Source organism: Syngnathus floridae, chromosome 20, assembly GCF_059516105.1.
Source record: "Syngnathus floridae isolate MCC-2025c chromosome 20, RoL_Sflo_1.0, whole genome shotgun sequence".
In the NCBI taxonomy this organism is placed as follows: Eukaryota; Metazoa; Chordata; class Actinopteri; order Syngnathiformes; family Syngnathidae; genus Syngnathus; species Syngnathus floridae.
In genome coordinates this window covers 2,341,990-2,353,599 of record NC_142432.1, presented here as the reverse complement: position 1 = coordinate 2,353,599, position 11,610 = coordinate 2,341,990, and the positions used below count along the sequence as shown (strand labels likewise).

The following is an 11,610-nucleotide window of genomic DNA, read 5'->3' as shown; positions in this document are numbered from 1 at the left end:
TGGTGGGAGTGTTGTATAAATATTTTTTTACCATGACGTCACAGGCAGAAGCCATAATAAAAGCCATAATAAAAGCATCGTCCAAACCTCTTATCCTCACGCGGGTCGCGGGTATGCTGCAATGCAAAATAAAAACAAACAATTTATGTCGTTAGACCAAAGCAGAACAATTGAAAGAAAAAAAAAAGATGATTTCTAGTCATTTCAATTGGGTGTATGATGATCTGTAGCTGTGTGAGGAAATAATATGACGTCTAAAAGAATGTTTAATACGATTAGGGTCATTGTTGTGCACCAATACAGTGCATGCATCCCATCTAAACTCGTTTCCATGGTAATGAGGCGGAATTTAGGAGGGTACAATAGATTGGTGCCCTAGATTGAGGCCACAGCTCTGCCACTGTCTACAATAAAACCACAATGGCTGTTTGTTCCTCATCCCAACTGTCCATTGTGGCTTTTAACAGTCAAACTACACTATATTTTGCCATGTTGTCACTGGATGTCTAATATAATTTTTTATTTTAGATGTAGCCGTCTGAATTCATCCATGTAGACACTGACGTACCATATGGTCGTGGTAAACAACCTGCCAAATAAGGTCAGCACACTTGACTGGTCATCATCCCATCATCACGTATGTCTATGATCCAGATAGTGGTGGGTGTTACCATTGCAGAAAAAGTACTTGGAGGAGAAACACTTAGCAATCGATAGTGGTGTAATGCATGTGCTTTTTGGACGCTATGGCGAAAGAGCGACGCACCCGAGCACGCCCTTTTTGCTCATATGCAACACGTCATCGGCTCAGAAGAGGACCCGAGAAGGTAAAGTTTGCATTGACCAACAAAATAATGCTCTAACTATTTTGTAAATATAAATGTTACTTTCTTAGCTCAATTACAATCAATTTATCTGAGTAGGCACTTATACACTGCACTTATACAATTTACAATTTTAATCTAATATTAATTAGCAAACATGTAAAACAGGGTTGGCATATGACGGTACCTGGAAATTGTCGTAAAAGTGATTATAAACAGGGGCGGTGCCAGGATTTTTTTCCTCCCGGGGCAAAAAGGGGGACATTACTTATACATAGGGGTGGCAGAGAAATAATTTATTTTTAAAAAAATGCTAAAGCGGATTTTATGATGGCTTCTGAGAAGACTAAAGCTAAAATACAAGTCACAATGTAATTGTGCTGTGTTTTCAATATGTACAGTCCTCCTTTACCATTTTTTTCACTACTGTGATTGGGTGAGCGATCTCTGCCGATGATCAGCGAACCATCCAAGATCCTCTCATAAGAGACGAGCAACTCATGCCCAAACGTAAATACGGTGATGGAGGGCAGATTTGTTTCTCTCAGAGAAGTGTCCCTCTCCCGAAAAGGAATATATGACTACTGCTGATCATTTTTTTGTGACTAGCAGTAAATGTGCGGTGCATGGACGGCTTTGCAGAGTGGGTTCTCTTTGCAGGCAGCTCCTCTGTGCAGCCATGAGATGAGAGTGGATGGGAGGGGAGGGGAGAGAGCATCAGCGAGACGGGGTGATTGGGAGGAGGGATGCGAGCGAGGGTGGAAGAAGCACATAGTGGTGAGGAGAGAGGCATCATTTCATTGATGCTGAGTCACATAACGCGCGACCACAGTGACATCCCATGAGAGTTTGGGAATAATGGAGGAGTTGGAACACACTTGTCCCCATCCTCGGACGGTAAAATGTTTTTTTTCTGTCATGTAGTGTTGTGTGGGTATGAGTGAAAGGCAGACAAAAGGGGATTGGTTATGAAACCGATGCCCGTATCACATGTGCCTGTGGGAGATGCTGAACAGTGAGTGGGTAGGATGAAGGTATTACCGCAGTGAGGACAAAGAGGTGCACCGAGCTCTCCGACTGTCTGTTGCTCTCTTTTCATTTTGCAGTCCTTCCATTCACGTCATTTCTTTTCGCTTTAAATCCTTCTTATGGCAGATATTCTTGACTTGTGCCGATTGCTCATCCTGATAGGCCGCTGTGCTCACAGACAGTTAGTCTTAAGCTTTACCATCTGTCCTGTGCTGAATATTTGTTAGCTGCCCCCCCCCCTCCTGCTTTACACTTCACCCAAGGAATTATGGGTATTGTGGCTGTTACTGCAGCGTAAACACTCTTCCTGTTTGAACAAAGAAATACAAATATTGTATTTCAAATGTGCACAAACAAGCATGCCGATATTCTGCATCATTCCCAGACTTGTTTTTGTGCTACTGCTACACCGAGAAAAAAGTCCACGCCTGCAACTTCAGCAAATGTACGGATCCGACATCTAAGGCATTACTTTAATGAGCCTTCTATTGTTGTTGTTTTCCTCAGATGCTGACTGAGCCTGCTATCTTTGTCAGGGAGACCAGCTGCGATTGCCGCGCCCCTCATGAAAAGCTCACCATCGCTCAAGCCCGCAGAGGCACCCCGGGTAAGAACTCCTCGTGCTCTACAAGGTGACCTCGTGAGGATAACCGTTTCGAATGTGTGTTTATAGTGGACCGTCCGGTGAGAGTCTACGCCGACGGCATTTTCGACATGTTTCACTCGGGCCATGCCCGTGCTCTCATGCAGGCTAAGAACCTTTTCCCCAACACGTATCTCATCGTGGGAGGTGAGAGACAACCCAAAAAAAAAGCCATCGGTCAAGTCGATAAGAATCTAGCTCAACCCCGTTGTAAGCTGTACGTGTTTTTTAATGACAGTGTGCAGCGATGAGCTGACCCATAAGTACAAAGGCTTCACGGTCATGACCGAGACGGAACGATACGAAGCGCTCAGACATTGCCGCTACGTCGATGAGGTGCTCAGGGATGCTCCCTGGACACTCACGCCGAAATTTTTAGAGCAACACAAGGTACATGTTCAAACACTTGAGGCTTGAGGTAATTCCATGTAATACAATGTCGTGTGATTGCTCCTCAGATCGATTTTGTGGCTCATGATGATATTCCGTACTCCTCGGCAGGGACCGAGGATGTCTACAAACACATCAAGGAAGCAGGTTGGTGTGTTTGTGTGACGCAACAAATTTTTGCGTATTAAAGGAAAGCTTTTGTCATGTGAGCGATCTAGGAATGTTCGTGCCTACTCAACGCACGGAAGGAATCTCCACGTCGGATATAATCACCAGGATTGTCCGCGACTACGACGTCTACGCCCGGCGCAACCTCCAACGTGGCTACACGGCTAAGGAGCTCAACGTCAGCTACATTAATGTAAGATCTGATGCTGTTGGCTATTAGAACAAATCCAAATTTGTCTTCTACTGGTCCATGTGATCTTTGACAGGAAAAAAAATACCGGCTCCAGAACCAAGTAGACCGGATGAAAGAGAAGGTTCGCAACGTTGAGGAGAAAAGTAAACATTTTGTCTACCGTGTGGAAGAGAAGAGTCATGACCTCATTCAGAAGTGGGAAGAAAAATCCAGGGAGTTTATCGGCAACTTCCTGGAATTATTTGGACCTGATGGTACTTGGGTAAGCACAAGTACAGTGGAAGAAATTTGGTTTATGGCTTGACCTTTGACCTTTCCTTTCCTGTGCTTTGAGCAGAAGCAAGTGTTTCAGGAGCGCAGTGGACGAAAGCTCTCCTACGCTTTGTCTCCCAGAGAGTCCCCCTGCAACAGCCCCCCACGTGAACTTTCCCCCCTGCGCTCGCCGTCGCCGCCGTCCCCGCCCGCCCGCTGGCACAACGCACGGCCCTCGCCTCCAACCTCCCCTAAAGGAGCTTCGGCCTCCATCAGCAGCATGAGCGAAGGCGACGAGGACGAGAAGTAGACAAACGGCGGACGCTCCGACGTGCATTCATGGAACACTGCCTGTGAACTTGTCACACGTGCGCCCACGTACGATTCTCACACAAACACTAGCAAAAACACTTTACCTCAAGGAAAATAGCAAAGCATACCCAAGCTGTGGGATTTCTGCGCATGGGAAGTCCGTCGAAGCCATCACCGGGGGTGGAAGATGACAGAAGATCAAGACTAATGGAATTGCCGCTGTAAATGTTCCCACAGCTTTGTGAAGCCTCCTCCTTGTTTTTCTCTTCTTGTGTGTGACATTCAGGGTGTCGACTTTCTGCACCTGCAAAAATCCCAAGAAAGCTCTTGAATCTAAAAGGGACAAGCTTGCACAGGACGCCATTTTAGTTCAGTAAAAACACCATTCTTGAATTAATCGATTCATCGACAAAAACGATGATCAAAATAATCACAATCGAGTAATTGTTTAGAGACATTTTTATCTAAATATTGTCCAAATCGACTCATTTTAGGATCACAATAGTAATAAATTTCTATTTTCTCCAGTGCTTCATCATAGCATCATCTTTTGTGTTTAATAATGTTTGTAAACATCTGCTTTAGCAAACAATAACCATCAATTCTTCTAAAATGCTCAACTGTTACACACATTTTATATACACAAGATTTAAAAGTCGTTTTGAAAGTGCAACATAAACAGGAACTTTAAAGGAGAAGACAAAAACGAGGGGAAATTGCGTAAACGATGCTCCTAACTAAATTTAAAGTGATGATGATTTGCTGACTTGTACTTCATCTTCATAAATTATTTTATTCCACAAAGGTGAAATATCGGCTAACCCTAATGTGCATACATCGTTTTAAGCAAAGCGCAATTAACTAATAATAAAAGCAATACTGTTTTGGTGCATCCACTGTGACATGTTGACTGTTAACCCAAACACGGAAAGTTTGAAGAATTGAAAAGAGCTCACCTGTGGTCACGTTCATCTTGTCTTGACACCGTTCACTCATCACACCCTAGAAAAGACTTCAAACTTGACAATTTTCAAAATGTTTTTACTGTTGGTCTTCATGGTGGAATTGCAACTTAACGCAAAATGATGATTACTATCAAATAAAACTCACCTGGCAAAACATTATAAGATCTAATACACGCTTTGGGAATGTATGTTTTTTTTTATTCTTAAAACAGCTTGGTATGTAAATAAAAAGTCAACATGATTTCTGTCCTTACACACATCACGCACGACATCTATTTTTTATTTTATTGTCATGTTTGACCAAAGGTGAATCAAATCTTTGCTCTTGCTGGCTTTTTGGTTGATGATTGCATATGGTCACCATCACAGTTCATGCATATGAATACATCATTTGAAGCTGTGAGATGGGGAAAATGAAAGCCATTGCTCCAGCACTATCTGGCTGGCTGCATATATATGCAACAAATATATTATTTATAGTTAGATGTACGGACTGGAGTTCTTCTTCAATATATAAAGAACAAATAAGGCTTAAACAGGCCATCCATCATAAGACAAACTCTTCTTTTCACCGCTTTCACTCTTTCATTATTATGAGGGAAATTCAAAAACGTATTAGAAAAATCTTTACAATTGATTAAGTCTAATTTAAGTACAATTAAATGTATATATTCAGTGTAATAGGAGTAAAGTGCACTGTTTTGTACTGTTCAATTCAGCAGTATTTGATTTTGCAGCTTTGTGCTGCTTGATTAAAAGGACTTTTGTTTTTTAAGTCAAAATAATTACAGGAAAAGAAAATCAATCCAGTGGAAAAAGCTGATCAATGTTTACAGGTGGTGTGTTTGCTAATAAGATAAAAAACAATTTGCTGTTCTAAACCTAAACCATAATAATCAGTAGTAAGGCTTTATCTGAGTTGCAGAATCCCATCTTGACTGAAACAAGACTCCCAAATACAACTGCTCCCTACCACACTGGCCTTCTTGTGTGTCCGGTCAAAGGTACCTCTCGAAGAAACCCGAAGCCAGGGTGTGAGGGGAGAAGCCAAAATGACCTTTGGCTGATGAAGACTCACTGTGCCAAGCAGCACACCAAACGTGAAAGGATATTTGAGCAGGCGTCGCCGGTTCTTAATGAAACGACACCTGCTGGATGACATCTATACTATGACGGATATTTTGATGGCAAAGGGTTGTGCCGAGTTATCTGTTGGTTTTGTATTTGGACTTGCTGGCATCGCGCGGTTCCTTGCTGGGGTTGCTCCAGTCGTCCGCTTCGGGACTGGTGGTGTAATGTCGCCACGCTGACTTGTTGAAGACGGGAAGACGCTCAAAGGACTCACTCGACAGAGCCTAGCGACAAATGAGGAATGGTGGGAAATTTAGAATATCTCCAAGTCTTTTTTTTTTTAGGCCACGTGTTATATGATGGGGGGAAAAAACGGTCGATTCAATTTTGCACTTGCTGCAAATTTGGATTTTCAATGATGGGCTGTTTTCGAAAGTGCAGACTATTACGCTGTCCCAGAGCAGAAGGATTGTTATTATGTTCTGTTATCCTGCTGACTAACAACAAAAGGAAAATACAGCTGTCTGATTGCCCTTTGGGAGCAACCAAGGGACACTCCAGGAAGTCTTTGTTCTACAAATAGTACCGTGTGACCCCCCCCACACACGCTACAACCAGTAATTATTAGTTTTATTTCTTTTTTTACTTTAGGCAAGACCTAACAGCTGTTTCCTACTGCTTCCGGTTTTCACGCTGGCTTTTAAACAAAAATATATATTTTTTGGGCTCCTTCTCTTTTGTTATATCCCCAAATTGTGATTGGGCCACTTCCAAATATGGATTAAAAAGCTGCTATGAATCTCATCGCTGTCAATGTGACAACTATGTAATCAAGGCTGTTGTAATCAAATTAGTGTGTATCTACCTGAACAGTCAAAATAATCTTGTGCACACATAATCCTATCCTCTAAATATGGTCAATAACTGCAAAGTAATCCAAAGGTTATCATGATGCTTCGAGACTTGTTTTGGAGCATTTTAGTAGACAAGTGGGTTGGTTCGGGTGTTTAGAAAATGGAACCACGGTGATATTGGATATGTGTTTTGTTTTTAGAAACGCAGAACACGTTAAAGATATCATTACAGAGCCCGCCTCATACTCCATTGTTTACCTTCAAATAGATGACAGCATCCGTGCCCACACCCTCCATAGAGTAGAGCTTCAGATCACCTTGGAAGTATCGGGCGTAGAGCCGAGAAATGGGTAAACCGTAGCCGAAACCGGCCTGAAAGCACAAATGAGAGCGGGTTCTTTCACGAAACGTGGAAAAAAAATGTCAATGCTAGTAGAATTTGAAAAGCAGACCAGCGGGACGGCGCCTGGCTCCAGGCTGGGCGTCGGGGCGGTGGAGTACATGTAGTGGAAAAGGCGGTCGATCTTCCTGAGAGGAACTCCTCCACCTCTGTCACTGATCTAGGAGATGCACAAAAGACGTGGAGATAAGAACACCACACGGGATGGAGGGTGAGGGGGGTCTGAGTCACCTTTATGGACAGATCCTCTTTCCCAAGAGTGACTTTTGCTTTCACGGGGGGTAATCCCTTTGTGCTGTTCTCATGAAGCTCCACTGTGGCTCTCATTGAGTTCTGGACATAAAGCGTGAGTTAATTAAATAAGACCATTCTGGAGTTAGTGTCACATGCAGTGTAATTAGATTTAGGAACGTAGGAGGTTACAAACCTTGAAGAGTTCAAACAGCATGTGGAATAGATGAGAGGGAACATAGACGACCTGGATGGACCTTTTGGGGCTCTTCACTAAGAAATGATGGGAAAAACAGAAAGGCTCCATTCTGCGTCATGTTTCGAGTTATTTTGGAAGTGTGTCAAGACTCTCAAGGTGGGCTGAGAAAATAATAACAAAAAGTCGTACTGTTAAACTCTTCGATGTGGAGCTCAGGAGCAGCCGAGTAGTACTTCTCACAAAGCATTTTGGCGGTGTCATAAGCATCTGATGGAATAAAGACGACATGACTAAGTAGAAGGAGGAAAATAAAGTGTTTGGCTTCTCTGCTCCTCCTCCTAATATGTCTGGAAACTCACCACTGACAACTTCAGCCACGCAGCAGGTGGGATCAATACTGCCGATGTGTTTGGGATGAGCCGGGTTGGTGTCGTTGCCGAACAGGAGCGCTGGAAAGGTCCCCCGGGTTAGCCGTGCGTGAACAAGCTAACATCATCCAAACTAAGACTCACTATGCTGATTGATGAGCATGCGGAAGGAGATGCGATTGGTGTAGAAGCGATCGAGGAAATATTGGATGTTGCTGCTGATGAAGGGGTCGAAGCCAAACTTTTCCTTGTACTCGATAACGCCTTGGGCCATGGTCGGAATCACATCGTTGTGACGGTTCCGGATCTCGATCAAAAGCTCCAGGAAGCTGAGGGGTCAACAAGGATAGAAGTTAGTGGAGCAATTCTCAGAATGCGGTGTTGCAAACAGGCGTCAAATTCTTCTGTGCTGGTATCAGCCATGGATGTTTATCACATGGCCATTGTTATAGTGTACACAATATTTGCACTACACTGTGGACAAAAGCCTTGGGACACAGCTCCATCCATACATTCCTTCATTTTCTATCCCTCAAACAACTTTGGTATGAGCCAGGGGCGGAGCTATAGGGTGGCCAGGGGTGACCAAAACTCCCCCTTGTCACTCTGTGGCCACCCTCCTGACCAAATTTTCGTATCTGTGATTTTTCTGCCATCTTCATATGGGTGCAATAGCCTATTCTTAGACTGAGTTTTTTTTTTTTATTAATTCTTTCATGAAATAAACACATCGGCCACCCCTCACTGAGAAATTGTTTTCTACGCCCCTGGTATGAATGGGAGAGGGTCCAACATCCGTCCACGCTTTCTTTGGAGTTTCAGTAATGTCCCAATACTTTTGTCCATAAAGTGTACATGTGCTAACAAACTACACCGTGTCATAAAGCAATAAAGGTGCATGAATCAATGTGTGCGTTTATGAACGCCTCCATATATCACTCACTCGTTGAGCGCATGAGGATTCTCAGGCTTCCGGTTCTCATACTCCAGCAGCTCCACAAAGCTTTGCATGTACCTAATAAAAAAAAAAAAAAAGCAAAGGGCATCTGTTATCAGACATCTTATCAAATGACTGCCATATATAATTTCACTTCAAATAATTCCACCTTCATAGGAAATTCTTTTCAAATAAATGATTTCACCATTTTTGGACCAGACGGATGGACGGCTGGCTGAGTAGCTTATCGGGCAGCAGGTTGACCTCTCGCATGGTGTTGGCCAGACGCACCGGCAGCTCCTTTCGCAGGAACATGTATGATGTTTTCTCACATGCATTCTCCCTGCCTGGAACACAACCCGATCAATGAGGTGAACATATTGATAATATTGGCGAGCAATCCTTTACACTGAAATCCTGAAATTTAACTTTATAGCAGTAAAAAGAATCTGTGAAAATCAGATGTTTTTTTTCTAATAAAAAGCACATTTGCACGAAACACTTAATTTTGACTACACAATATTTTTTAATCTCTTCACTTGCTCCTCATGTTGTTTGGCTCAAGATGTAATATGACACAAGTCAATGTTGTGCTATAAATATTTCTGAACCATGAGTTAACAAGTAATCTAAATGACAAGCTTTATATGTATGGTGGACTTTAAGGGACAAAAGACATTAAAAGTTGAACTTGACGTCATCGGCAAATTGTCATGATCTCTGTTTGAACTGCACACTCAGCAACGACTAACATGACTACCTCCACACATCATCTGACTTATTGTAATTGTGTTTATTTAGAAATGTGGTCAGCTGAGGGGAAAATTATATTTGCAAGCAATATCATTCCCTTCAAAATGCATTTTGTGCTCATCTGTTCATTTATACATCGTTTTAGATCACGCTTGACTTTATAGTGAACTGGAGTCTATCCTCGTGTTTTTAATCCATTTTATAAATGCAATGTACTATATGTATGTGTGGAGCACAGCTTGGAGTCGACATTTTGCTTATCAGGCACTGATTAAACAGTTGTTTTTAACCCTTGAGTGTTTTATCTTTAATCAACCATCAATTATTTACTAAATCAAAAGCAAGACAATAGGTCACAGAGGAAAATCAGACTTGGATTCACTTCAAAAAGTCTTCTCAGTGAGGGGGGACATGGAAAGATTGTTTTCGGAAAATGCAGGAAGAAATCCATCTCTGCAAAATTTCTCGCTGTCCAACAATATCATGTAAACATTGTTTCCCGTGATGCAATTTGTGAACCAACAAAAATGTGTTTTGCCTTGAGAAACCAGATGACGTCACAGAACAAGTCAGCTTCCTCTGATTCAGCTGAATGGTGGAAATGATGTGGCTTGTTCACTGGAAAACATCAAACGCTGTGTATCTTGGCCCTTACTTGGCTTCCTCAGAAGATAGTTGCACAAATGTTGACCATGTCAACGGCCGCTTTTAATCACACACGGATTAAGGGAAAGCTTACAGTTAACAACAACTGGTTGTTCGAATTTCAAGCCTCAAGTCTTTCTAAACGGTAACAGACTCAGCCTTTGTGGGCGGGGGTGGGAACCACATTTATGTCGTCACTGAAAAGAAAACAATTTGACAAGCTGCATCGGCATTGATAATCATTAACATTATAAAATAATATTCGCGTATTAGACACACCTGCACATCAACTATTCCTGTGCATTTATATTAATCCACTGTATCAAAAATTCTTATTTTAATTACATTTATTAAGGCTGCACTAACAACTATTTTACGTCCATGTAAACATTTGTAGAATTCTAATGAATTTGACCATAGTTTGCTTTGGAATAGACATTTGAATATATGATATGCATTTCCTGAACAGAGGCTGATCTACCCGTACCTCAAATAAGATCCAATATTAGGGTTAATTATAATAATGGTGCCTTTGTGTCATGTACAGTACTTTAAATAAACTGCATTTAATAACTCTTAGAATGGTTCTCATAAGTGTGGTTTCTGAATGGATGAATATTAAAGTAGAGTAACAAGACTTGTCTCTCTGCATGTTTACATAAGAAACAGGCGCTGTTATGCAGAACCAATGAACATCTGTAGGACACTTGGACAATAATATTTAGTGTAGCTTGTCAAAACTGAAAGAGTAAAGACATCATCATCATCATGGTGTCATTAACCAAACAGGAAACGAGCATTGACAGCCACCTGACAACTGATGCTTCCACTTACCGAAATCCAAAAACTGTTTGATGGAGAGCGGAGATGGTGAGAACCTGGAGTAATATTCCACTTTGGGATTGGTGTTCTTCAGTAGAGACATCAACAACCTCATTTTGATGCCTTAATTGGACCTTGACGAATCACGAGATGTACTACCGTTCATTGCCTGTAATGTTGACAATCGAACGCTTGGTGTTGACGGTTGAGTCGAGGCGGCGAAGTCACCGGTCTGCGCCCGCAGGACACGGAGCGAGATGAACGCTTGTTGTCCATACGGCTTTATGGCTGATATTGAAGCAATAATCCTCCAATTGCTCTTCCTGTGTCTACATTGTTTATCAATTCAGACCTGCGAAATATGTGTCAAGTTTTTGTCGTCGATTGCAACTTCTGCCTAGACCTTTCAAAATAATTGTCGATTGCAGAAGTGCTCGTCTGATAAAAGATAAACGTTCATTGTTTTAAAATGTTCTAGTGACACTAATGTTCTTAAACCCCTCCAAGTATGTATGGACAGCAAATCAGCAACTATATGCCATATATCATAATTT

The 11,610-nt window shown here is 42.1% G+C and overlaps 2 protein-coding genes across 7 annotated transcripts; one reads left to right on the top strand and one right to left on the bottom strand.

Annotated features, from left to right (window-relative positions):
• The first annotated feature begins 89 nt into the window (after positions 1 to 89).
• pcyt1ba (phosphate cytidylyltransferase 1B, choline a) lies at positions 90 to 4,949 on the top strand. Of its 5 annotated transcripts, none has more exons than XM_088363239.1 (9): positions 90 to 111; positions 529 to 827; positions 2,361 to 2,460; positions 2,527 to 2,643; positions 2,735 to 2,886; positions 2,955 to 3,033; positions 3,105 to 3,247; positions 3,321 to 3,509; positions 3,585 to 4,949. In XM_088363239.1, exons 2-9 carry the CDS (start codon positions 729 to 731, stop codon positions 3,807 to 3,809), a joined length of 1,104 nt encoding a protein of 367 aa, XP_088219365.1. In that variant the 5' UTR covers positions 90 to 111; positions 529 to 728; the 3' UTR covers positions 3,810 to 4,949. The 5 variants fall into 5 exon arrangements, with proteins under 5 accessions (XP_088219365.1, XP_088219367.1, XP_088219364.1 ...); XM_088363241.1 differs by lacking the exon at positions 90 to 111 and having other exon boundaries at positions 342 to 601; positions 680 to 827; XM_088363238.1 differs by lacking the exon at positions 90 to 111 and having other exon boundaries at positions 342 to 827.
• pdk3a (pyruvate dehydrogenase kinase, isozyme 3a) lies at positions 4,836 to 11,449 on the bottom strand. Of its 2 annotated transcripts, XM_088363237.1 has the most exons (12): positions 11,216 to 11,449; positions 11,069 to 11,144; positions 9,042 to 9,183; positions 8,843 to 8,914; positions 8,044 to 8,228; positions 7,891 to 7,980; positions 7,721 to 7,798; positions 7,529 to 7,605; positions 7,333 to 7,434; positions 7,154 to 7,261; positions 6,960 to 7,073; positions 4,836 to 6,131 (listed from the first exon to the last, which is right to left on the bottom strand). In XM_088363237.1, exons 3-12 carry the CDS (start codon positions 9,149 to 9,151, stop codon positions 5,982 to 5,984), a joined length of 1,086 nt encoding a protein of 361 aa, XP_088219363.1. In that variant the 5' UTR covers positions 9,152 to 9,183; positions 11,069 to 11,144; positions 11,216 to 11,449; the 3' UTR covers positions 4,836 to 5,981. The 2 variants fall into 2 exon arrangements, with proteins under 2 accessions (XP_088219363.1, XP_088219362.1); XM_088363236.1 differs by having other exon boundaries at positions 11,069 to 11,449.
• Between the last annotated feature and the right edge of the window lie 161 nt (positions 11,450 to 11,610).

Coding starts and splice junctions, on each gene's coding strand:
- pdk3a (XM_088363236.1), bottom strand. CDS start 11,171: ATGAGGTTGTTGATGTCTCTACTGAAGAACACCAATCCCAAAGTGGAA. Junction 7,981..8,043: donor CATGCTCATCAATCAGCATA/GTGAGTCTTAGT, acceptor GGACCTTTCCAG/CGCTCCTGTTCGGCAACGAC. Junction 7,435..7,528: donor TGCTGTTTGAACTCTTCAAG/GTTTGTAACCTC, acceptor CTTTATGTCCAG/AACTCAATGAGAGCCACAGT.
- pcyt1ba (XM_088363239.1), top strand. CDS start 729: ATGTGCTTTTTGGACGCTATGGCGAAAGAGCGACGCACCCGAGCACGC. Junction 2,461..2,526: donor AGCCCGCAGAGGCACCCCGG/GTAAGAACTCCT, acceptor GTGTGTTTATAG/TGGACCGTCCGGTGAGAGTC. Junction 2,644..2,734: donor CACGTATCTCATCGTGGGAG/GTGAGAGACAAC, acceptor TTTTAATGACAG/TGTGCAGCGATGAGCTGACC.